The sequence below is a fragment of the Haemaphysalis longicornis genome, unplaced genomic scaffold, assembly GCF_048455015.1.
Source record: "Haemaphysalis longicornis isolate Haplotype H1 unplaced genomic scaffold, Haemaphysalis longicornis Haplotype H1 scaffold_9, whole genome shotgun sequence".
NCBI lineage: Eukaryota > Metazoa > Arthropoda > Arachnida > Ixodida > Ixodidae > Haemaphysalis > Haemaphysalis longicornis.
Window position 1 is genome coordinate 92,992,185 of NW_027526460.1, and position 25,068 is coordinate 93,017,252.

At 47.6% G+C, this 25,068-nt stretch overlaps 1 protein-coding gene across 1 annotated transcript in view; it reads left to right on the plus strand.

The window, feature by feature from the left end:
- Window positions 1–223: 223 nt before the first annotated feature.
- The window catches only part of LOC144151507 (uncharacterized), a 119,603-nt gene continuing 94,758 nt past the window's right edge, over window positions 224–25,068 (plus strand). Inside the window, exons 1-6 of the mRNA XM_077682582.1 lie at window positions 224–323; window positions 3,471–3,582; window positions 8,252–8,380; window positions 10,067–10,165; window positions 11,389–11,533; window positions 18,078–18,194. Coding sequence (XP_077538708.1) covers window positions 3,484–3,582; window positions 8,252–8,380; window positions 10,067–10,165; window positions 11,389–11,533; window positions 18,078–18,194 — 589 coding nt within the window. The 5' untranslated portion in view covers window positions 224–323; window positions 3,471–3,483. The remainder of the gene's footprint in view (window positions 324–3,470; window positions 3,583–8,251; window positions 8,381–10,066; window positions 10,166–11,388; window positions 11,534–18,077; window positions 18,195–25,068) is intronic.

The following is a 25,068-nucleotide window of genomic DNA, read 5'->3' on the forward strand; positions in this document are numbered from 1 at the left end:
GGACGCTATATTTGTGTTAAAATTGCAATAGATATTTGTGGTTTTATTTTCTGAAATTTTGAATTTGCGGAAGTCGGTGGAGGAGCATTTGGTAGCTTGTACAAAAGCTGGCTGATAATGACTGTGAATAATAAAATTACTTGGATAACCTTTACGATAATCTGACACTGGCGCAAAAATGTGTTAAGAAATAAAGTAAATGCCGTCATTGTGTCGCAGGCAACGTGGCAGCACTTTTCTAGCCAGGCATCGAAACAAACCCTTTTTGTGGGCTTCGAGTACGGCGGTAAAGTCACTGAAAAACTGGTGCAAGCATTGACTGGGTGAGTATGTGAAAGACAAGCTTTTCACAGCGAAGGTCTCTAAACCTCCCTAAATAACGACTGTCCAGTCAAAAAACGCATTGCAGGAAAGCTAAATTTTCACGATGCGTTTCACAAAATGATTATAACCGAAAGCACATCACGCGCCTCAAGGAAAAAAAACGCTTCCCTGTCGAATCGAACCTCGGTACCTCGCGGTCCGAAGCCGACGTTTATCCGATTGCGCTATACCATCATGGTCAAAACAGCTTGGATTCAGAGCGAAGCAACCGTCACCAAAGCTTTGTGAACTGCTACAACACCGACAGCGAAAGAGAAAGAGACCCTCACAATAAAGCTGAGCATTTGAACCGGCGTTGTCAATAGACGAAAGGGTTTTAGTTTTTGAATTTTGCACTGCGAAATTTGATGCCACGTCGTGGCATTTGTAATAGTTTAAAATGTCATTCTGAAATAATCTACGCCCTGCTGTAAATTTTGCATAACGATAGTCTTTTTTGTACAACTAAAACGCGAAAGGTTTGGTCTGTCTGTATGTCTGCCTGCCTGTCGCTCGATTCAGCCGCTTGGCCAAGTTGAAGGAATATAACCAAAATGTTTCCACTAAATAGATTTAGAAATATGCTCTGTACCTCCCGGCATTGCACATCACAAATAGAAGCACTTGAAGAATAACTGTAATACGTAACTGTTGTTGGTTGTCTTCGTGTTGCTTTAAATAATAGTAGGTGTGCGGTAGGCTTTCGTGAAACAGTTAAAAAATACCGGTGACTTAGCTCGGCTATGCCAGCATATACATAGCGTGAGCTACGGTTCAGCTGGTTATTCTTAGCTTTCCTGGTTGTCTAGGATTAGCTGATTATCATGCTTGCTGCTGCTAAATCGATTTCCAATCCAATCCAAACCAATGCAATCCAATCCAATGCTCCTCGCGCTTGCGCAGCACGGCCCTTTTAGGTCAACGCGAAACTTCTTAATCTCGGCCATTGTAAGCTTTCGCTACAAAATCTCCAATCCACGCTGTGAAGGTGGTTGGACTGCAAAGCTGTAAACGACACCCACAACGATTATTCATGTGGCGTCACTCACACACGTGGCACTACAAACAGTGAAACCAAAGACTCTGCAAGCCGTTACCTATGATTCGCCGGAGTGGGGTGCCGAACGCTGCGGCGTCGGCCACGGTAGGGGCCAGATGCCAAACCCCTCGGTCGGACGCCGCCGCTCTAGCCCGGCCGTCTGTCGCCAGGAAGAAAACGGAGAGGACGGCTTTCGAAAGCTGAGGAGGAGGGCGGGATGCCCGACTATGGCGTCACCTCTCTCACTACGATGCGATGATTCAAGAGAGGGGGGGGGGGGGGGCAGAAGAGGGGCGCAAAGGGCCCGAAACTCTCACTGCCTCCCGTTACTTTCATGTGTCGCCTCCAATGAGCGCCCTCCTCCTTACAGGCTAAATACAAAACCACCTACTGTCTCCCCCTCCCCGCCGCCCCTATCTCCACGTGTGGGTGTAGCTTAATCGGCAAGCCGAAGCGCTTTCACGCCGTTCTCTTTGGGCCCAGTTTCGATGCTAGTCGGTGCCAGTAGTTTGTTTGTGTAGCCTGTATTTAGCCGGTAGCCAGTAGTAGCCTTGGAGGTTTCTTTGTGTAACCAGTAGTAGCCTGGTGGTTTCCTGCTGACGGAAACACGAAAATATTCTTGGCTCTCTGGAGGTATACTGCTTCGCAGTAAGGCAAATTAAATACGATGTTTTAACGGCAGTATACAAGCTGGCACCCAAGGATTGCGCCCGTGGCTCGAGCGCTAAGTACCCACAGTCCCAACAGATGGCGTGGCGCACCAGCAGGGCGAACGCGGTTAAACTGAACTCCCCAACGGCCAATCGGTGGACCGAGACAGAAGGGGAATAGCATGAGAGGTGTGGGGAAGACACCGGAGAGAGTTACGTGGCAGGACGGCAGAAGAGCGCCCGTTAGGGATCCCCCCAGGGGGGCAAAATTAATCTGGAGCCCCCCACTACGGTGGGCCTCATCGCCTGTGCAGCGTCAGTGCGTTAAACCTCATAATCATTCAAGGACAACATTCAGTGCGGCGCCATTAGATGCGCGGCCAATTATTGATTACAAAATTTATGTGCATGTAATGATGGCTAGCTCCTAGACTGTATTCTGAATCGTTTCAAAGCGTGCCATGGACGAATACAAAGAAATGTTATGTGGCTTGGCAGTTGTGGGAACAAAAGTTCTTGCTCGCTGTAGTTGCATGTCCACTTAAATGCGGCTGAGTTTCTCTCTACTGCTGCTAGTAGCACTGCCTGCTAGCACTGCCAGTCACACCACAGATGCCCCTTGGTTTTTCCAGTAGCTGTGCCCTAGCCCAGGCTTTGTCTAGGTGCGTGCTCTCGCACTTCTGTTGTATTATCGATAAGCTCAACCCATATGGCACGCTTTGCATTATAAAGTTTCCGGTTAACAAATGGGCACAGAAGAAACAGGGACAAGCGCACTTTTTGTCTCTTGGGAGGCGTTTTTCGGATTTTGCCCCGACGTCAACTCCGACACCCACTTTGTCTGTAAAGAAAAGATGTACTTGCACAATAAAGAAATTAGCGGTCGTATCACGCCTTTTCAATGTTTTGAAATGTGGTCATCTGATTTTAATGGAAAAGATTCAATGAATATAATGCAAGTAAATAATCTCTTTGAAGTGGAAACTGCACACGCGGTCTAAAGTTGTAACGAGCTGGGTTTAGTATTGAGAATATTTTTATTTCCCCCTTTACAATGCGACGCTTCAAAGCGGCGGAAGTGCTCGTCGTCATTTCACAAGTCCTTGCGTTCGGCGTTCATGCCTGCGCTGCACCAAGTCAATTTAGCCATTGCATCCTATTTACTAAGAGTATGTTCATCGTTTTCTGCAGATTTTAATATTTACCGATGTTTGAACTAACTACGCTTTGCTTTTCTCTAGTTTCCATCCTGATAGTGATTTTTTTGAGTGGCTGACGGGGCCTACCTACACCCCCAGCCCCTCCTTTATACTAGCTCCTGTGGTAACGTTGCGACTGTTTAGGGAAAGCTAGGAATGTTGTATATTACCCTGACATTTTTATTCTACATTATGCTCATGCTCTGTCAATATTTGCAGGAAATGCTCGCTAATGGCATTTATAACCCATCCGAGAAGACCCTGTTGCAGTCCCACATGCCATGTAATGCCTGCGTCAACACCATTAACAGATGAAGATGTGGCTGTTATGGTATTTTTATTTTCTGTCCTGTCTCTTTGTATGAGCAGTAGACGTTGCAATGTTTGCTGGAACTTTATATATACCATAAAGAACGCCGCTCTTTTGATAAGACGAGCACTAATTTATTCGTGAATACTTATTCTGCACATCCTCCTCAATTAACAAGAGAGGAAAGAGCTAAAAAGGCGCATCTATTGTGTGCTCAAAATACGCTAGGTGGTTTTAAAACCTGCAAACCTGTTTCTGAAATGCTGGAAAACATTTTGGAATGTATCTTCTTCTCCATACATACGCGTGGTGTTATTATTCGAATCTGTTTTGGAAAGAATACATTACTTCAGAACACATTCCTGTGGTTTTCGAGATCTACTAAAGAGACAGAAAATAAACGGCAAATACCGAACTCAGTAATAGGGCGTTGACACTCGCGGCATGATTGCGAGTTTGAAGCATTTTTAATAACAGCAGGAATTGTAATAAAGCACTCAGTGGCAATACTCTACAGCTTTACATTCCACACCTAGAAAACATAGCACATTACCACAGAATCGCTGAAGCATCTTTGTGGAAAGCAGCAAACGCTCACGTGGACAGTTTGCTATCCGCTGAGAATGAGGCTCTTCCTGTGATTTGGCGATCCTGTGTCAAATATCAGCATTAGGAATCTGGAAATCACTGCATAGGCCTAACAACCGTATTGAGATACTTCATTTGAATGGTGCACGATAAACTCCGTGAATATGACATACGAAATAATGCGCTATGACTTATGAATTATAGCGCTAAAGCGACAATCGGCGCTCAATAGATGGGAACAAAATACTCCTCGTAAAAAGTCAAAAGAATGCCCGTTCTGTGTCGGCAATGCTCTCTGTGCTGCGTCGCGGTTTTTGTGCGCTATTTTCGGGAGCCTCAATTGTTGGGTATTCTCCGCAGCAAAATAGCAGAGGCATGCCGCAAACCGGTCTCTCGTCATTTTGGTTGAGACTGCGGTCACTTTAGTGGTTTATTTGAGAATAACGGTGGATTTCGAAACAAAACCATGCACAATAAGCGGCACACAACCCAGCAAGTCTGCGATGGGGCGTTACTAAAAGGATGCGCTGCAAGCAAACGGCCGGAGTGGCGTACGGACAACCGCGCCGGGACTCGAGTTCCAGTCTTGTGTACTACATTTACAAGGGTTTTAGCGTCGCGCCTCAGGTCATTCAGTGTATGTAAATCAGCTTTTATTCTAAAATTGGTCGAAATGTCAAAACCAGAAGGAAACACTCTGCTGCCCAGCCAAAGGCACGTATTGCTTGGTATAGTCCAGCGCTGCAGAATGATTTTAGCTCCTGCTTATGGCTGTTTTTCATTTTGTTTAATTCACTCTGTAGTATATTGTATGTGCTTGCACTCTACATTATATCGTTTATATATTTCGTAGATGCATTTGCTTTTTCTTCTGTTCGCAATATCCGTCTTCTCAGTGGTACGAATCATACCAGCCGAATTTTATGTCTTGAATAACAAAAAAATCTTCAAAATGACGTGAATACCTTGGAGCGTTTGCAGGACCACAATCTAGGGCTACCAGTTACGTCAGCAACGCTGCATAGAGTATCGAGAACTGGGACTTAAGTTTTTGCCATTTTTGCAAAAACGTTTTGCACATGAGCTAATCGTTGCGCTTGAGTATTGTTGCAAAAAAGTCAAGCTACTCAATAATTTGGACCGTGTGACTACCCTAACAGCGGATGCAAGCTATCTGTACCATCAGAAGGTGCTGCGGCGCACGACATTGAGAGCAGTCTCCTCGCCTGGCGTTATGTTTATATTTGGGGTTTGGGGTGGTTTTTAAGCGCCTAGAAACTCGCGTCACGGCAAACACTTCATTAGGTTTTTTTATTTTGACATTGTGCCACTGTTATGTGAGGAAAGCCGTTTCACTCCCCAAAAATGCAAGAATAGTGACTGACAAATGGTGTGGACTTTTATGAGAAAGGTCGACCGCAGTAGGCGCACGACATGGGCACATTGTGAAAGGTTATCGAATATCGGTTAGCGTGTGCTTGCGGGAAAATGCAGCAATGTAATATCAAATGTACATTGTGCAGGCGCTTGTACAGCTGTTAACCAAGCAACCGGTAGTGTAGCATATATTTATTTGGCTGGTAGTGTAGAATAATTATTTACATGGCAATTCCTCAATTAAGGTGTGGCTAATGTAGAACAAAAGTCACCTTGAGTAGGGGCGTAGCCAGAATTGTTGCTGGGAGGGGTGGACTGACATTGTACGTCGATCTCCATATGATTTTTCAAAGGGGTTAAAATATGTAGAACACATAGCTATAACTGATTATGTACATAACTATTACTGGAAATTTACAATAACTGACAATACGTAATTTTCAACTGTCAGCAACAAGGAAAACAAAATATTTTAAATTTATTAGTATGTTCCAAACATTTTGCAAGATTTGCTGTCACTGCTTGCAATTTCCTGTTTTGTCTATGTAAGAAAAAATAGCACTTAAAGAAATATGGAACTGAAGAACAAATATGCAAAGATTCTTCGTAACAAACATGTAAGCAGGGAACGTAGAAGCAAAGATCTATTCATCTAGAACTAACAAAGCACCGAGCGGACATGAAAAACGTTAAACGAACGAAACAGAAAATTGTGAATGGATGTTTTATTGTATTGGCGCTCTCTCACCCAAGATACTTGTTTATTCTATGCACACATGCGACTGCTCGGGACAACCGTCGTGGTCTAGGAATAATCGCACCAGAATTCATTCCACCAGATACTTCAAAATCTGGAGTTATGGGGAAAAAGCGAGATTAAAGTTTGATCGGGGCAAGAAAAGTCACAGCCAACCACGTGTATAATTATACAGAAAGCCCATTTCTACATAGTGTGAGTTTACCTGAGAATTTGCTGCGGCGGCGCCGCTAGTGCGGCAAAACGACCTCTTTGTGTAGCTGCGGCAATAGATCGTTTTGCCACACGAACGGCGCCGCTGGAGCAAATTAGTAGGTAAATTCCCAACATGTACAGGTGCCGCGGGGGGGGGGGGGGGGGGGGGGGGAGGGGCGGTGGAGGAAGGGGAAGAGATGAAGCTCGAAGTTGTTAGGGCACTGGTTTCGGGCGGCGACCCTGGTTGCTTTAACAGAACGTGCTGTTGCGTTAGTTGGTACATAGTGAATGGGAGCCTTAGCGCAAGAGGATGGTTGCAGGCGGGACAGGCGCTACTAACTACTGAGTTTATTTCGAAAAAAAAACAAGCGTATATATGACAGGCACGCACTAAAGGAAAAAAAAAGAAAGGAAGGGAAAAAATGATACATCCCGCGAATCTGGCGAAACCAGAAAAAAATTGCAGAAATGCACTTTCCTTGTAGACAGAAAGCGACGGTAAACTTACGCACATGGGCCCCTTTCTTTTTGTGAAAAAAAGCCTCGGCAACCTCACGTGCGGTCGCATCTCTGCTTATTTCGATTATTATTGTTTTGTCCACATCGGGTTTGCTATCACAATCTTACAATGTTGTGGCATGTGCAAACCAGTTCCATTTTTCATCGACAGGGCATGTTCTCTTAACCGGCCGATGCATTAATGACCACCTAAGAGAACATGCCCTTTCGATGAAAAATGAAACTGGTTAGCAATTGACACAACATTGTCAAAATTGTGATTGTGACTAAACACAATCTGGGCAAAAGAAAAATAATCGGAAGAAGCAGAGATGCGACCACACGTGAGGTTGCCGAGGCTTTTTTTCATAAAAAGAAAGGGGCCCATGTGCGTAAGTCTACCGTCCCTTTCTGTCTATGATAAGGAAGGTGCATATCTACAAACGTTTTTCTGATGTTCACCAGATACCCGTGATCTGTCTTTTTTCCCTTCTTTTCTTTTTTTTTTCAGGGCATGCCTGTCATATATATGCTGGTACTGTTTGAAATAAACTCAGTTAGTAGCGCCTGTCAAGTCTGCCACCGACCTCGTCTTTTTGCGCTGAGTCTCCCATTCAGTATGACCCTGGTTGCATGGAGGTACTCAAGCAGCCAGGCCTGCTGTTTCGCATGCCCATCTCCCCTAGTTGGTTATGAGCAGCTACTCGCCGACGCGCCAGGGAGCGCGAACTCGCACAAAACCCCTGTGTATGAAGGCCTTGCGTAAGAGTTAGGCATGCCATGAGGAAAGCGGGCCACTGAGGGAGAGTAGGTGCGCTTTCCGGGCAGGATTCCTGGGGTTCTAGACAAAATCCTAGAATGGTTTACGGCCCAGGTGGTTGTCCTGGTCGCCGTGCATGACAGAGTGACAACATTTCGGAGGAGAGAGGGGGCTGATGTCTCATAAGCCTCCTCCGCTCCCTACCCTGACCGTGAGAAAGAACTACTCAGTTGATGATCGTATCACTAATTCTTCTAAACTATGCAGTGTCAACTGCGCCAGCACAACACGTGCTAATCAGCCGAAGGAAACAAAAATGAATCTCATCGGAGGTTGTTTGCTTTTCCTGGAACTCTTCCTACTCTGGCATGTAGACGGGCAAAGAGGCTGATGGGTAGCCTCCACTTAAAAACATTGTTTTTGAAACAGAAGGTGGCAGTGTGTGTGCGATGTGCAAGTACGTGATCTTAGGAGTGTACCCCACCAATAAACCTGGGGTGGTCCTTCTCTTTCAGGCGAAAGTAGAGACCGAGTCTCATGCACAAACCATCAGCTGTCTTTCGTTCAGCATGGCTGTGAGGGCCTTCCATGGAGCGCAGGAGGACAGCAGTTGCAGCAAGGAAGAATTGTTTGCGTACCCTCAGGTGATGCCCCATGCAAATGAAGTATTTGGCTTGGGCGAATTGGCCTCATCAACACCACGTGAATCGCTTACACCGGGGTACACTACCAAAAGGGTGCATGAAGCGTATTGGGATGGTTGCGACACGAATGCGTGTTGCAGAGTCCAAGTAGCTTCTTTTCTTGTTGAATATTGAAGCTATTCAGGTAAGAGTTGATTTGAATGATTATAGGTTGATTTGATTAATTGAACAGGCGCCGGTGCTACACAAACGGTGAGGCGCACCATAGTGGGGGGCTCCGGATTAATTTTGAATACCTGGGGTACCTAACGTGCAGCGAAATCTCGAACACCAGGACGTTTGCGCTTTTCACCTTCACCAGAAAAGCGGCCGCCGCGGCCGGGAACCTGAACCGGCGTCCTTGGGCTCTGTTACGGGTTCAGTGAATAGTTAAGGGCTCAGCGTAAATTCTTGTTTCATTGACCACACATTGTTCCCAATGCTAGAGTAGATGAAGATTTCGCACCTGCGCATGGCTGCAAAGTTACAGTATACTAGCCCCATCTGCGCGTGACATAACATTGCAAAACTCGCTTGTGGCTGTGGGATGGTGCCAAGTTTCAGACCAAGTTCCTGGGACGTGTACAGAAAGCAAGATGGTAGGCTCTGATAGTTCGTAATATTGAGAACTGTTAGAGTCACGGGGAGCCCACTTTGAGAGCGGTGGAAAGCGGGTTTTAAAACATCGGCCCACGCATTACTCGATGAGATCTGTGTGTGTCCTGCTGAGATCTATAAGAAGATCACCAAGACCGCACCCCGTACACTACTTAAAAAGGGAGTAATATTCAACCACTCAACGTAGGCTTCCTGCAGGCGACTATAGCATGCAGACCAAGCACCGTGTTTGCTGCTACAGAAAAGGTGAAGGAAACATTCGGAGTCGTAACAGGAATAGCTATTTTTCTTTAATTGGGATGAAGCTGAGTATTAGTTCGAAAAGTGGGGAGAATTCTAGATAAGCGTTAGAAAACGTTCGTACGCTCCGCCGCACCTTGTAGAGTTGGGAGGCTATTAAACCGAACTGTTTTTGTGCTTGCAGTGCAGATCGCACCTTTTTTTTCTTTTCAATGTCACTTTTTATTTATTTTAGCTATATTTGTTTCTGATTAAACAGGATTTTGTATACCTTTATAAGCTACGCACTTAATATGGCTACCTATGTGAACCTTCAAAGAATGCTTCCTTAACAAAATAATTCTGCCCTTTCACTGGAACATTGGGGTAGTCACTATTGTTTCTTGCAGCATGGGGGGAATTGTTTTCGCACCGTGGCCAAATACCTGGCGATATATTGGTCATTCATTTGGGGTCTTGTGAGCAAATGGGGGGGGGGGGGAGAATTATTTCCTTATCCCCGCTGACCATCAGGGCACATTCGCTAGAGCCAGCGCAAATTAAAACTTTTGCTATTCATAATGCAAACCTGCATCTTGCCTTTCCAAAAACTAAAACAAGATGTTTCCTAGTCGGCCGCGACAAGACGAGCATGTTTATTTGAACCACTGTCTCAGGCAAAAACGAAAATTCCTTAAATATCGGTTTAAATCTTTGTTTTTTGTATAAAAACATTTAGTATACTGTATCCTATGCACTTCGGTTTATTACGGCTTGGAGCCTTTGACCCATTTTTTTTTCTCTTTGCAGATTTGCGACATGTTGCCGCAAAGACTGGAAGAAGAACCAGGTACTTACAGCGAAAACATTTTGTATAAATTTGAAGACAGGACCACCATCCTAGAACAGGTACGTGCTGTTTTCCATTTTGTTAGCGGAATCTCTCCTATTATCTACACATTACACGCCCATTCTCCTAGTAAGAAGATAATAAAAGCGATACACATCAGACTTTATCAGACATCAGACTTTATTACGTTTGCTTTCAACAAGCTGTTAGGTGCCCAAAAAACAGGGTGATGAAAGCTAAGTGGACAGTTTTTTTTTTAATTAGGCACTTCGATTTACGTGAAAACCACCTTTGCAGTAACGTTTGGCGCCCAGGGGGACACAGAATTAGGTGGTAATTTTTGATGTCAGTGGCTTAACTAAAATATAATAATTACCTTTTTAGTGGCTGCAGTAAGCAGGCATGTTTGTATTGAAAAGTTCGACGCAACCGTGTTTTCATGCAGTTTCATTTAGCAGAATTCTTCTAGCGCATCCATACTCTGAGATACCGAACTGCGAAGTTTAATTGCCGTTCGCATGATTACGCATGCAAGAGAGCGTCGAACTGCGCAACGCTCCTCACTTTTATGGCGTGCGTCATGTGTACCGCCTTTAGTTTGACAACGGGGTGGAGGCATAGGTAAAGTGATAACTGGCACCCTTTTAGTCTTGGCTGGTATTTGCGCAATCTGCAGTACTCGGAACCGCTTTCGAAACACAGAACAAAGGGGAGGAGCTTTGCGGTGGTCTTCACTGTCTAGCATGCGTAATCATGCGAACGGCGATTAAACTTCGCGGTTCGATATCTTAGAATACGGATGCGCTAGAAGGATTCTGCCAAGTGAAACTGTGTAGGAAGGCAATTGCGTATAACCTTTCAGTACCAACATGCCTGCTTACTGCAGCCCCTAAGAAGTTAATTATTCAATGTTAGGTAATTAGGCCAGCGACATCAATAATTACCACCTAATTATGTGTCCCCCCTGCGCGCATAACCTCACTGTAAAAGCGATTTCTGCATAAATTTAAGCACCTTATTTAAAAAACCGGTTAGCTTAATTTTGATCACCCTGTATTTTTCCTGTGCTGAATGGCAATTTTTTGAGATGATAGTCCAGACGGCCCAGGACAATACATGCGTATTAAGCCTTATTTGTGTTACACGTCTTATTTATCGAGGGTTTGTAGAATGTCTGCTCCATTTCTTGCAATCTCTGGAAGAGCTTCTGCGTCGGTTTTAAATAGTGTTTGCCTGTTTCGCTGATGATTATATCACGTCGACCTCCAAATCCCCTGTGCAGGTACCCCGTCTATACGGCAAAGTGCTGACGCTGTGCGCTGTCGTCTTCGAGCTTGACCAGGAGGACACAAGAGGCACTTGTCCTTCAGAAGGCGGTGCATTCGCCAGGGCTTGGGAGATCCGGAATGCAATTAGTAAAAGACCGGGTAAGCGGGAAGCGAACAAACCTATCCTTACTGCATACATGCCTCAGTGCCATTGTGATATTTACGATGTGGCTGTTCAGCTGCTATTGATATTTTGTTGTGCTATTTGCGGTTGTGCGATTTGCTATTTAAAAGCATGTGTAGCGTACACAAACTTCGCGAGGTACGAATAGGCCCCTGTATCATTTCAATAACCTAATGTAACCGATGACCCCCAGAGCCCCTTTTTGTTTGAGGTGTGTTAACCGGATTGGATATGATACCAAAGCACTTTTAAAATGCAAAGTCGTTCGCTTGAGTGCGATGAGGATTGAATAATAATCAGTCGTTCTAGCCATGAGCCAAAGAATTCGCTACATTAACTAATGCCAAGCTCTGAATTATGTCTGGCTAAATTTAGGGACTAGATGAAGGAAATCCCAAAACTCCCATTTTCATCAACGCGTTCAAGTCTGCAAATTGATCACTTCACTCCCTCTCATGGGTAGTATTGTCTGTGTATAGGCTTTTCGATTCGTTTTCAGAACAAACTCTGTCAGCATTCATGCCCAACACACGTTAGGGCGGACTTTAACCACAGTATTTGTGCATTAGCCGAAAATATCCCTCGATGACCCCAGAACACAATCCTGTAAACGGTCTTCAGCGGTGTTATCTGAATTATGTTCTTGAGTAAAGATTGATATCGTAAGTTTCCTCGAAGTCCAGTACCGATCAGGAACCCAATTGCCCGGGCTCCGGTTTGATTTGGCAGGAGGCTCGTAGAGCGATGGTATTGAAGTTTTCGGAGAGAGTGGCCGAACTGACGACGTCGGGGCGTTTGTTTTTGATGAAGGGAAAGGAAGAGTTTATATATAACTATTTAAATAAGGATAGCTGGATACATAAGGATTAAAAAAAAACAACTTCCAACTCCAGTTAGACGCTAGCTAAGCGCGCACAAGTCACTCGAGCTTCTCAACTCCGTCTAACACTCCTATGCTTGGAGCGTACACAAACCACTCGAGAAACGACGGCCGGGACTCTGTTCCCGCCGCAGGACCTGTCTAGTTGCCCGGTACACAGCTGTACCCTAAACTTCCAACGAGATCCTCCAGTCGACCTCCTGCTCAGGGAGCTCACAAATCCGAAACCAGTTTCACCGGTCGAGACTCCTTGTCTCGCCGGAAAATGCCTAGCTTTGAGCTCAGACAAGAACGTTCAGCCTTATAACACGCCGGTATTACTCTCTCGGAACGCCCCTCTAGCTTTCGTACACGCGCAAGGGAGGGCCCAACTTCACGTCGACTGCTGTCACGCAGAATTTGCCGAATATTCAATTAGGCGCCACCGCCTTCGGCTCAAAACCCTGCGCGCGGGCGAACAAGCAAGTGGCGCCGAGTGCACGTGCCTCCGAAGGGTGGGGGTGAAAAGAGGCGGCTACCGAAAAGCAGCAGTTCTTATGCTGTAGTGCAACAAAGTGAACAAAAGCCGCAACTGCCGTGCGGTACGACGACAATTACCCCTTCGTTGTCCGCTACGTCAACAATCCTCGGAACTTGGCGGGGCCGTCTGCATTAGGGGATTATTCCCGCGGTGTTCCTCCATCCAGACAAGCAGTCTTACAAACGCGCCGCAGCGAATTGACGACGGCCACAGCGTAGTGTCGCTACTGCTGTGCCGCTAGACCGAGAGAGAGAGAAAACACTTTATTTGAGCACTAGTTGGGCTAACGACGAGTGGTGACCAGCGCTTGGAGGGTGCCGGTGACCTGAGCTGCTCGTTCAGCAAGTCCTTGCTGGACTTGAGGGTCGAGCTGCGTAATGGCGCCTCCCAGTGCTCTTCCGCAGAGATGAGAGGGAATGAGTTGTGGGGGCATTGCCAAATGATATCAGAGACTGTTTCGGTCGCTCCGCAATCGGGAGGCGGGGATTCATCCTTTCACACGCGAGGCAGCGGCGCCTGGCCTCTGACCTCATAAGTGGACCGTACAACTCCCCCCTTTAAGAGGGTTGGTTATTCGTCCTCTTGGTTCAGTCAATCCGAAAACAATTCAAATGGGGCACTCGGTTCCCCTGCCCTGGAACAAAAACAACAAAAACTCATTAGAGAAGCTAGGTAAACCACAAATGAGCCCCCTACCACTTCTGAACTTCGGCTACTCTGAACGCTGTAAGCTACAAAACAACCTAACCACGAGCCGTTCTAAAGGAAAGGAATACATTAGCAAATCGAAAACACAAAAATGCTAAAAACACTAAAGGCGAGTGATAAAGAAGGTGGGTGGTGTATCCGTGGCGCTTAAACACCGCTAACAACAAGACAAGTCAACCCATAACATTATAACTGTAAACACACACACATTATGTATCTGCCACTGAACCACAACAAAAACACATACTGGCTAACAACCCAGCCAGTTGTGTAGCCAACAAAAGGAACGTTACAAAAGTTTAGACTGTGACTATGGGTACGCGCGCAACTTCTCCCAGATGGAGTAGCATGATGGGGTTCATTGGAGAATATTCAGCCGTTTGTCTGATCAATGCGGTGCACTGAAAGTTGTTTGGTGCTCGAATCTAACAATCAAGGCACCGTATCGCGCACAAACACCACACACCCACACGCATACAGCACCGTAAAAAGAGGATGGATGAACGGGAACGTTCACGTCCGCCGTGGCGGTGTTAAGGCTGGGAGGCAATTCAATACTAGCTTCCCGTAGTGATATTCTGATAACAGGGCAGTGAGTCCGCATATTTCTAGCCTCCTCTGCAGATGGCCCCTACCATGTAGCGTTGCAATGCCAACGCAAGTCTAAAAAATTTACCCACATGAGGCGTACGCGACTTCGGGAAAGACGGAGAAGTTTGATGAGACGCCAAGTAGATTTCTGTCCCAAAACTCCAGTGACCGTGCCTCCCGAATGCCCCAACGTTCGGCAATGCTTCGTGCTGGCAGCGTGAGCGAATGGTCAGTGTTGGAGTGGAATAGCGTCTCTCGAACGCGACGACCTTCTCGGTATCATTTTTTCCCTTACATCCCGGGTGCCCCGCAGCTACAACCCCGTGGGCATCTGTAACCACCGTATGCTGCTCGTGCACGCTATGAGTATTCTTTGCAGCGGCCGAACGAAGGCATTTTTTCAGCTGCACCTACATGCACTCGGACAAATGCTGGGGGGCACTATAGAACACGAAATCTTTTTAATAAAACACTTGCATTTTTGTCCTCGTGGCCCCTTTAAACGGCTTCCGGTACTGCATGTATTATTTAAGTGCCCACCTTCGACGAAGCTGGACGGCAACACGTTTCTGACATTCCCCCACATCTGTGTTTATAATAGCGGAATACCGGTTCGATTACAGTTCTCGTTCAGGCGAAATCGTTTCGTTTCGGTTGAGTTCCGGTTCGACAAAATCAAGTACCGAACCGGTTCACGAACCGGTTCGGGAGCTTCAACCGGTTCGCGAACTGGTTCGATGAGTTGAATTATCACTGACATGAAAAAAAAAACAGATTTAGTAGTTTAAAACGACAGTCAAATCGAAATACAAACAAAAATGAAAAATGCTGCTGTTCGCCAAGGGCAGTCGCGCAATTGCAAAGCAAACTTCAAACAATTACGAGAAAGTAGAAGAACAGATGAAGTTGCGACGATTTACCACCTACTTTATCGCCAAGACTTTGTTCTAGCGACTACCTATTCATACAGCCACCACCAAGAAATATGAAGGTTGGATATATTTTCTGCCCTTTCCTTTTTGTTGAAATCGCAATCGAAGCTATGGAATCACCCATCACGCTAACATTGAAGCCTTAAATTTAGGCCTGCGTACTGGCGCGTTCAAACGCCAGCGCTTAATACCAATGGCGCATATTTTTAAATTTGTAACAAAACAGAAAAATCCTACAACAGGCACAATAATACTTCCAATAAATTAGGTTGTTTCGTCGCCCTGAATAATTTGTTAGCTAGGCCTTATCGAATGTGTTAGCCACACTTTAGTTAAAAGTAAGCCATAGTTAACGCTCAGTCACTGCATTATTGCTATGACCACTTCAATTCCTTTTGCGATAGGTATACCGGATGTGTGCATTACAATCAGTATGTAATCGTACCGCCTGACCCCCGGCCATCGTTCCGTGTGCTACATTGCGGAATCTAACAGGTTATGCTGTTACAAACTGAAAGGAAAATGTGACGCGCGGAGCATGAGATGGGACTTTTTTGGGTAGACGCTCTTTAACTGGTCCACAGCAGTACTCCCCTCCGGAACGAGTAGCAGTACAGTAATGTAGCGAGTTGGCAAGTCAGCACAAGTGAACCTTCCAAAAAAGCGGATTTTAAAGAGGCGAAACTGCAGAACAAGGAGAAAAGATGATCGCTGGGCGAATGGGACAGTGTCAGGTACCGGCCTGCCTTTCTGCACGTGTCATCTGCTTTATTAATGTTTCTGCTTTTAAGACAAGGTGGAGGGCTGCAGCTTCTAGCCAAGGGATTAAGTGCGCACCTCAACTGTTTTTTCTGACATATCTGTCGTTATTTGTATCTGTAAAAAATGGAACTTGTCCACTGTACTGTCTTCAAAAACTGACCACAGAACTCGCTTTCTTCAGAGTGATGACACGTTTGGATGTAAATAGCAGGGCACAAAAAATATAGAGGAACATCCAGGTTTTGTGCTTTTTCTACTTCTTCGGTTTAACCTACTTGCTGCGTAATATTTTAAAACAGCGTGATTCGCCTTTTCTTTTTTGTTGTTTTTTGTGCAAACACATTTTCCTAAAAAACTGGCCCATTTGATGCCTCGTGCTATATCTTTGCTCCGAGGCGCGGTTTATGTTGCCGACCGGAAGACTAATTTTAACCAGCTGTTGATATTAAACCTGGATCAAATCTCGATACACGGACGTTATCGATTTTCATCTACTTCAGAAAAACGGTCGTGGGGAAGGGAGATTGAGGCCACTTGGGTAATAAGTAAACGGCCTAGCCACTGAGAAGCTCCTGCGGTCACACTTGTGAAGTATTAACAATTTGCAGGTGTCGGACTTTTTAAACAAATTATAAAATGCAACAAGTTGGCAAAGGTTGGTATACCACAGGCTTTTTAGTGCCATCATAGCCGCAGTAGAATATCCTTCAAGACATTGACATCAAAATAATGCTACATGTTGAGTCTGCACATGTTTGTCCAAACAGGTATCCGCTCAATACTGTCGAAAGCTATGTCCGTAACCGACGTAGTTCCAAAAAGTTACGATCAAAATCTGCAGTAGCTACACGAAATTTATAGCGCCAGTGTCACATCTGAAGTTGGTGATCCTGCCTCCAGTTATTAGTGATTAGACTTGAGTGATTGGCTACCTGCAGTGATTTTTGTGAGTGGACTTCAGTATCGATTCCCCACGAATGGCAGGCTCACTGGAATGGTATTCCAGGGATATACCAGCACCGCAATATCGCGGATAGCCGCGGTAAGGCATGGAAAAACGCCGAGCCTTGTCTGATCAACGGCCGCAGGGTCGTACGGGATCGTGGGTGATAGCATTTTCCTCGTGCATTGCAATGCAATTTGACGCCACTATACTGGAGTGCAGGTGCTCATGGGTTTCAGTTTTGCCAAAAAGGTCATCTGCAGAATGAAAGAAATAGACGTGTGCGAAAAGTGCCCTGACTATACCTTTGCTGGCGAGATCATCTTTCGTGCAGATCAGTATAAGTAAATGTATTCACGTGCTGCTTGCATCATTGCATCATATGAACATCATGTGAAGTGCATTGCATTATGGGAACATGATGCAATGCACTTTGCGCGAGACCTAAAGATAGGACATTGAAGACACACAAATCTTATGTCCAAACGTAATTCATGAATACAAAAATTGTCGAGAAAGGTTTGCTTCGCACATGATTTACCCGATAAAATCACAAACAAATAATAAAACAAAACGACACTCTCAGATAGAGTGCCTATATTGCTTTGTGGCAGTGCCTCTGCAGACTGCTCATGTTGCTTTGACGGAGTTTCCGTACTTCAACACATGTACCTAACGTTTTAAACAGCGACGTACGTACGTTACACGTTCGTATTTGATATTCCTCCCGATTACTAGTCTTCCACAGATGTGGATGAAGGCTGTCAATCCTTCACCAAACACTGTGTCAGGATTTAAGGATGCATGACGTTGATACATGTACAATTTCTACAGTTTCTCTGGGATGCACAGAGACATTTACTTTTCTTGCTAAACGAAGGGGTAGGACTGAAGGTTATATCGTTCCTGACGCCTTAATGTCAGTTTCATCCTTCATTTAGAACATTTTCAAGTTTCACCAAGCAGACCACACCGCCAAAGATCACGTCTTTCATAAACACCACGCATTGTTTTTCAGGTCACTGCTTTGTTTGTGTGTCGCCCTTGCTGCGTAGAGCTATGGCAGTGCTGCGTGGTGTATCGTCCCTTTTAGTTCTCTCTCAGCGCAGTTTCCTGTGAGGAGGGAACTGTGGAATTTACATATAGTGAATTCCGTCTAACGCACGGAATGTTTTTCTTTCAGAGACCCCACCACCACCGTCATCACCACCAACTCCACCGTCACGGCAACCAACAGAAACGGTACCACCGGCGATATCACCAGAAACTACCGTCGAAACGCTGCCACCAAAGCCAAAGGGTGAGATTGTTGTCCAAAAAACTAAGGCCTCGTGATTTCGTGTGTGCTGAAGTGTCCTCATACCCTTGGTTAGTTGCGTCCACAGTACAGCTATGGTCGCAGTCGATGATTTTAATGTAGTTAGCAGCACCAAAGATGAACAGGAGTAGGCGTTTTTTCTGTTTTTCTGTTGATGCTTCCATTTTTTCTTGAGACTTCTCCTTGCATTCCACAGGTGAGGTCTATGTTGTCCATGTTTGTGGTCAGTTCATTTCTGTGTATAATCTTTGTGGAATTCCTGTGTTTATTTTTAAGGTTGTCACACCAGCTGCTAAATTCCTCAATTCCTCATGAAAAACGTTACGATAAAACTCTGCAGTAGCTACACGAGGATCAGAGGGCCAATTTCAAATCTAAAGTTGGTGATCCTGCCTTCAGTGATTGGTGATCGGACTTCAGTGATTGGCTTCCATTTGCATGGAGTCTCTGTATTTTTTCCAGTCGCTTAGCTTGCCACACCAAGTGGTTTCCGAAATTTGGTTGCGGTGACCGTAATACTTATGATGATGTGATCGCTTCCGAGTGTGTCTTGTGTGGCAGTCCAGGTGACGTCATTTTCGGTTTCTTTGGTGAAGGTCAAGTGGTGCATCTAAGTTGACTAACAGTAAACAAGTCTCCGCTCCACACCGAGTTTAGCAGAAAGACCTGTTCTTATAATGTCAGAGCAAAACTCGTTCAAACGTTTTGGCGCAAGAAAACATTTCGCAGGTAATAAATCATCTTTCACTTCCGGACAAGCTCTGGGGGCACTATAGAACACGATATCTTTTGAATACAACAAATATGTATTTGTCGTCATTGTCCATTAAATGGCACACTAGCACTGTTTTTTTCCAAACTTGAGCAACGGCTTCCGGTACTAGATGTATTATTTCACTGCCCACCTTCGGCGAAGCAGGACGGAAACACGTTTGACATTCGCCAAATCCGTGTTTACTATAGAGGCTAGGTATATATATATATATATATATATATATATATATATATATATATATATATATATATATATATATATATATATATATATATATTTGATGCATTTCGCATCCAAACTATCCATCTCCAGGCTCCACATGTGTAAAAAGCGCAAGATATTCTACATCACAATGCGTTTGATGTCACGGACTTTATATCAACAGCAGGCAATCTGAACGAGCAGTGGTATAGCGCGTAAGATACAGATCAACTGCATTTAAAGCATAAGGCTCTAGCGGATTGCAAGGTAGTTTGCGTAAGCTGAAAGAGGGTTGAGCACTTTGAGATCCATGGGCGGAAGCGAACAATTTGAGGCGTTCGTGAGGACGTTACGTTTCCCCCAATAAAATGTTTATGTTATGCTGAAGTGTCCTCATACCCTTGGTTAGTTGCGTCCACAGTACAGCTATGGTCGCAGTCAATGATTTTAATGTAGTTAGCAGCACCAAAGATGAACGGGAGTGGGCGTTTTTTTTTTGTAGACACCTTGGGCTTGCCATATAGCACTGATCCCGCCCACCCCATCACCCTGAGGCAGGCCTACGTGCATCGATTTGACATAACACAAGGGAAATGTGAACGCCGTTACTACGTGTCAACAACTTATGAGCTTGTCTGGCCATCGACATTTTCAGGACGAAACGGCCTCGAATTTTATTTCCAGACCAGCCAATGTTCACTAAGAAAACTGTTTCAGCTGACCTTTCTTCCGGCGTACTTCACCCTTCCATGGCCACAAGCTTCATCTACCATTCTAGTCTCGTTCGTATTTGAAATAGGACCCTTTCTGTCCGCATTTAATTTTATTTGCTAAGGACACACTTAGAGCATAAATGCTTTATCTTTAATGGCAGGCTCAACGACCACCAAAAACAATTTGTGGCCAATTTCGTCTTGGATACGCCTCCGCCATAAACACTCATACATGTAAGAATAGTTTGACATAACCGAAAATTAGTCCTAAACTACGTTTTCAGGTCCCACGTTCTCAGCCGGTGCTAGCTGGTTTGTGTGCCGAAGTGGATGTTGCTTCGGGTGTATGTGTATAAGCGTAACTCCATACCCATTAAGTTGGCTTTGCCAGTGGTAGTGATACTTGCCGAAGTGCATGGCTAAATGCCAAGGCCAGTGGGAACTGTCACGATCTAGTCCCGCGTTCGTGAACCTGGGAGGGTAGGGGTACCCTCCAGCCGAGAGACGACATGCAGCGTGCTGGTGGTGACGGTGACTGACCCCCGAGCAGCCGTGCTCGGAGGTGTTTATTGCCCGGCCACACACAAGGTTGCCCACCGAGCCTGGTGGGACCACTGAACTTAGCGGCCAACGAATATCAGGGATGGGGGGCGCCACACACTTTTCACACCCCTCACCCCCAAGTTTGTTTGTCCTACACAAACACCAAACAACACCTGTCCCCCCGGCGAGTACCGGTCCGGAGGTCTCCGCAGTCTCTCACTCCGCCGGAGCACAGGTGTCGAGGCCGTTGTGGCAGCATTAGGTGCTGCCTGTGTCACACTCGCACCAGCTGTCAGCCTTCCCGGTGTCGAAGGACTTGCGCGTGGTGCCGCAGTGGCGCGAGTAGCACCAGCCCCTGGTGCTGTGCTGGCAGCGGTCGGTGAAGCTGGCTCCCCTTGAAGGAGTCCAGGCTGAGGCAGTGCAGCGGGCCCGTGGCCAGGCAGCCCGGCTGCGCCAGCAGGGGCGCCAGCACCTACTCGGGCGCGTACGGGTCCCCACACAGCATGCACAGCATCAGCCGCATGTCCAGCCGGGACCCCGCGACCGCGGGCAGCGTCTGGTAGATGTGCAGCCGCTCGATGCTCTCCACCAGCGCGCACAGCGCCTGCTCCAGCCGCACGGGGTCCAGGCCGCCGCCGTCGTCCACGAAGGGGCACTGCAGGCTCTTGGCCCGGTTGATGCCCTCCTCGCGCAGGAAGTCCCCCTGGCCCGCAAACACCATGACCAGGGGCAGGCCGTGGAAGGGCAGCCGGTCCTCCTGCTCCAGGTTGGCTAGCAGGGTCTTCGCGAGGCTCTCGCGGATGTACTCCAGCCCCGGCTGGCTGGTGTACACGCACAGGCAGCTGTGGGGCAGGGGCTCCGTGTGGAAGGAGTTGTGCGGCAGGCCCACGCCGCCGTCGATCTTGAAATCCAGCGCGTACTGGGCCTTGTCGTCGAGCCGGAAACCCTGCGGGTGCACCTGCCGCATAGCCTGCGCCACCTTCTGGGCACTGACCCTGGCACCCAGCACCACCAGGTACAGCAGGCGGCCGTTGGTGCCCAGCACCCCGACGCCGTTGGTGCCGGCCTCTCGCCGGTGCAGCAGCTGCTCGATGACGCCGTCCATGCAGTCGGGCTGGACGGGGCAGTGCTCCCTCTGGCACCCAACGCTTGCCGCCGTGCCTGTGCATGTCCCCACCTCGGGCTGGAACAGGGCCTCCGACTTGGTCAGGAGGCTCGGGCCATCTGCCACTGCATGCACTGCTTCCTGGTACTCCGGCAGCCTCACGCCCAACGCCTGGATCCAGTTCCGGCCCAGCAGCGTCGGTGACGGCCCCTTGGTCAGGTACAGGGGAAGGGTGGCCTCCCTGTCGCCAAGGCGGACGCTGACCTGGGCTTGACCCTCGACTTGGGCGAGCTGTCCGGAGTAGCTGCGCAGCATGACGCCCGACGCCTCGACGGCCACGCCAGGGAAGGTGCGTCTGAATACTTTCCCGGCCATGACAGACACACTGGCCCCTGTGTCCAGCTCCATGGAGATGGGGCGCCCGCAGACTTCGACAGTCAGCCAGTATGGTGGCACCGGCGGCTGCACTGTGGCCGCGTGCCACATGTCGAAAATCTGCGGGTCTTCGGCCACGGCGTGAAGCCTAGCCGCTGCACCCGAAGCTGCTGCCGCACGCCCCCGCCGCCTACCCTTGCGCCGACTCCCTCGGCCGTGGGCTGGCGCGGAACCTGTGCTCGGCGCCGGCTGCTGCTTCCGTCCGTCCGCCGTCGTCCCCCCTCGGCACGCCCGAGCAATGTGCCCAGTTCGTCCGCACGCGAAGCACTCCGCTTCCGCGAACTGGCACTGGGAGGGGGGGTGGTCACCACCGCAGCGAACGCACCTGCCATGCCGTGCCGCCATCTTGTTCACCGCCGCCTCCGCCGACGGTGCGCCGGCCGCACGCGCTAGCTCGCCCGCGTCCTTGGCCGCAGCCTCCATCGCCAGCGCTGCCTTCACGGCGTCGTCCAGCGAGGGGTCGGGAAGCTCCAGGAGTCGCGTCTGCATGGCGGGGTCGTTGATGCCGCAGACGAAACGGTCCCGGAGCAGCGAGTCGAGCTGCTCCCCGAAGGCGCAGCCGCTCGCCAACCCTCGCAGCGCTGCGACGAACTGCCCGAGCGTCTCTCCGTCTCGGCGGCTCCGGTTATTGAAGCGAAAACGCTCCATTAGCGTCGACGGAGCCGGGCTGTAGTGCGAGCGTAGCGTCGCGAGCAGCTCACCCAGCGACTTCTCGTGCGGCGTGGCCGGCTTGAGCAGGTCGAGCAGGAGAGCGAAGACGCGGGTCCCGCAGCTGGCCAGGAAGATGTCGCGCTGTTTTGCCTCGGGTGTGTCATTCGCCCGGAAAAACACGCCGACTTGCTCCTCGTAGACCGGCCAGGCGGACCCTTCACCCTCGAACGGCTCGAGCCTCCCGTACAGCGGCATTGAGGGGGCGGTGTCTCGGCGTTCTCGGTGGCGGCGTTCATGGTGGCTTCGGCCGCTCCGCGGGCTTCTTCCCTCGTCGCCAGTGTCAGTGGCGACGAGTGGCTTCAGTGGCGACGTATCCCATCCTCGTCGCCAGTGTCACGATCTAGTCCCGCGTTCGTGAACCTGGGAGGGTAGGGGTACCCTCCAGCCGAGAGACGACATGCAGCGTGCTGGTGGTGACGGTGACTGACCCCCGAGCAGCCGTGCTCGGAGGTGTTTATTGCCCGGCCACACACAAGGTTGCCCACCGAGCCTGGTGGGGCCACTGAACTTAGCGGCCAACGAATATCAGGGATGGGGGGCGCCACACACTTGTCACACCCCTCACCCCCAAGTTTGTTTGTCCTACACAAACACCAAACAACACCTGTCCCCCCGGCGAGTACCGGTCCGGAGGTCTCCGCAGTCTCTCACTCCGCCGGAGCACAGGTGTCGAGGCCGTTGTGGCAGCATTAGGTGCTGCCTGTGTCACAGGAACACAGCCGCCAACAATTTTCCTAAAAGCAATCAAGATAACGGGATAGTAAAGCCAAAGAGAGCAGTCTTATGTGTCGGAATTTTATTGTTGGTTGGCTTCAACTTTAGTTGAACATTCCTAGATAAAGATTTTTTTAAGTGTTGCCTAGTCCTCCGCATATTACTGTGGGCAGCAGTTTTACTTACGGTATACCACAGGCTTTTTATTGCCACCATAGCAGTAGTAAAATATCCTTCAAGAGATCGAAATAAAAATTATGCTACATGTAGAGTCTGCTGATGTTAGTCCAACAGTTATCTCCTCAATATTGTCACACGCGATGTCCATTACCAACGTAGTTCCAATAACGTTACGATAAAACTCTGCAGTAGCTACACGAGGATCAGAGGGCCACTGTCACATCTAAAGTTGGTGATCCAGCCTTCAGTGATTGGTGATAAGACTTGAGTGATTGGCTGCTTTCAGTGATTGGCGATTGGACTTTAGTATCGATTCTGTACGAATGGCTGGCTGACTGGCAGCCATTGAACAATTGGTATTCCAGGAATCTAGCAGCACCGTAATATCGCGAATAGCTGCAGGAAGGCATGGAGAAACGCTGAGCCTTCTCCGATCAGCGGCCGCAGGGTCGCACGTGATCATGGGTGATAACATTTTCTTCGTGAATTGCAATGCAGTTGTACGCCAGTATACTGGAGCGCAGGTGCTCACTGCTTTCAGTTGTTCCTCAAACGTCATCTGCGGGACCAAAGAAGTTGACGTGTGACGATACCTTTGCTGGCGAGATCATCTTTCGCGCAGATCACTATAAGTAAATGTATTTACGTGCTTGAAGAAACATAGTGCGAGAGCTGCTTCACATGACCACTCACTGTGATATGGCGCTCTTTTGCCTCGATGCTCTTGTGCCAAAGTACACACATACATACATAGATTCTATTCCCTTGTGAAACAAAAACACGCAATAGATACGTACAATTGTTTGTTTTATATGCTGTAGATTACAGGAGGGGCAAATGTATAACGCTATTACTGCAATGTTTGGTGCCTAAACGTTTGTTTCTTTTCAGTTTCTATTTCAAAACAGTCCAGCCACGTTTGCGACCTGTGTGAAGTCGCTTGGTGCAATGTCACCTTTGTGTCATCGAAATTTTAAAACCACCTGACGGACCTCAGTCACCTTGAATCCGAGGGTAGAATGAAAGCTCTCCCGCGGGTCCCAAATCCTCATTGCCCTTGTTCGAACCATGGGCATGTATCGATGCTTCTGGTCCTCTGTCATTATCATTCCTGAATAGGATCATCTGCAATTTTATATTAGCGGTTCTTTACACTCGCCCATATAATACCCTTAATACCATAAACGTGCTACTTTTACTACATGTTGTATGCTCATGGTTAGACGTGCACGGCTTTACCACTTATACATTCCTTTACAGAGACGCCCAAAACCTCCGGATCAATGTCATTTAAAGTTAAAATAAGGAAAACGCCTTCCTTTAGTTTCGGCAAAACAGGTTATTGTAGTGGCGCGAGTGAAACATTTTTAATAACCGTGTTCATAACACTCCAATTACTTACCATATATTCGTAAATACTACTGAAAACATAAATCGAATAAAAAAACCTTGGTAAAATTCCGATTCTAACTCTTAAGA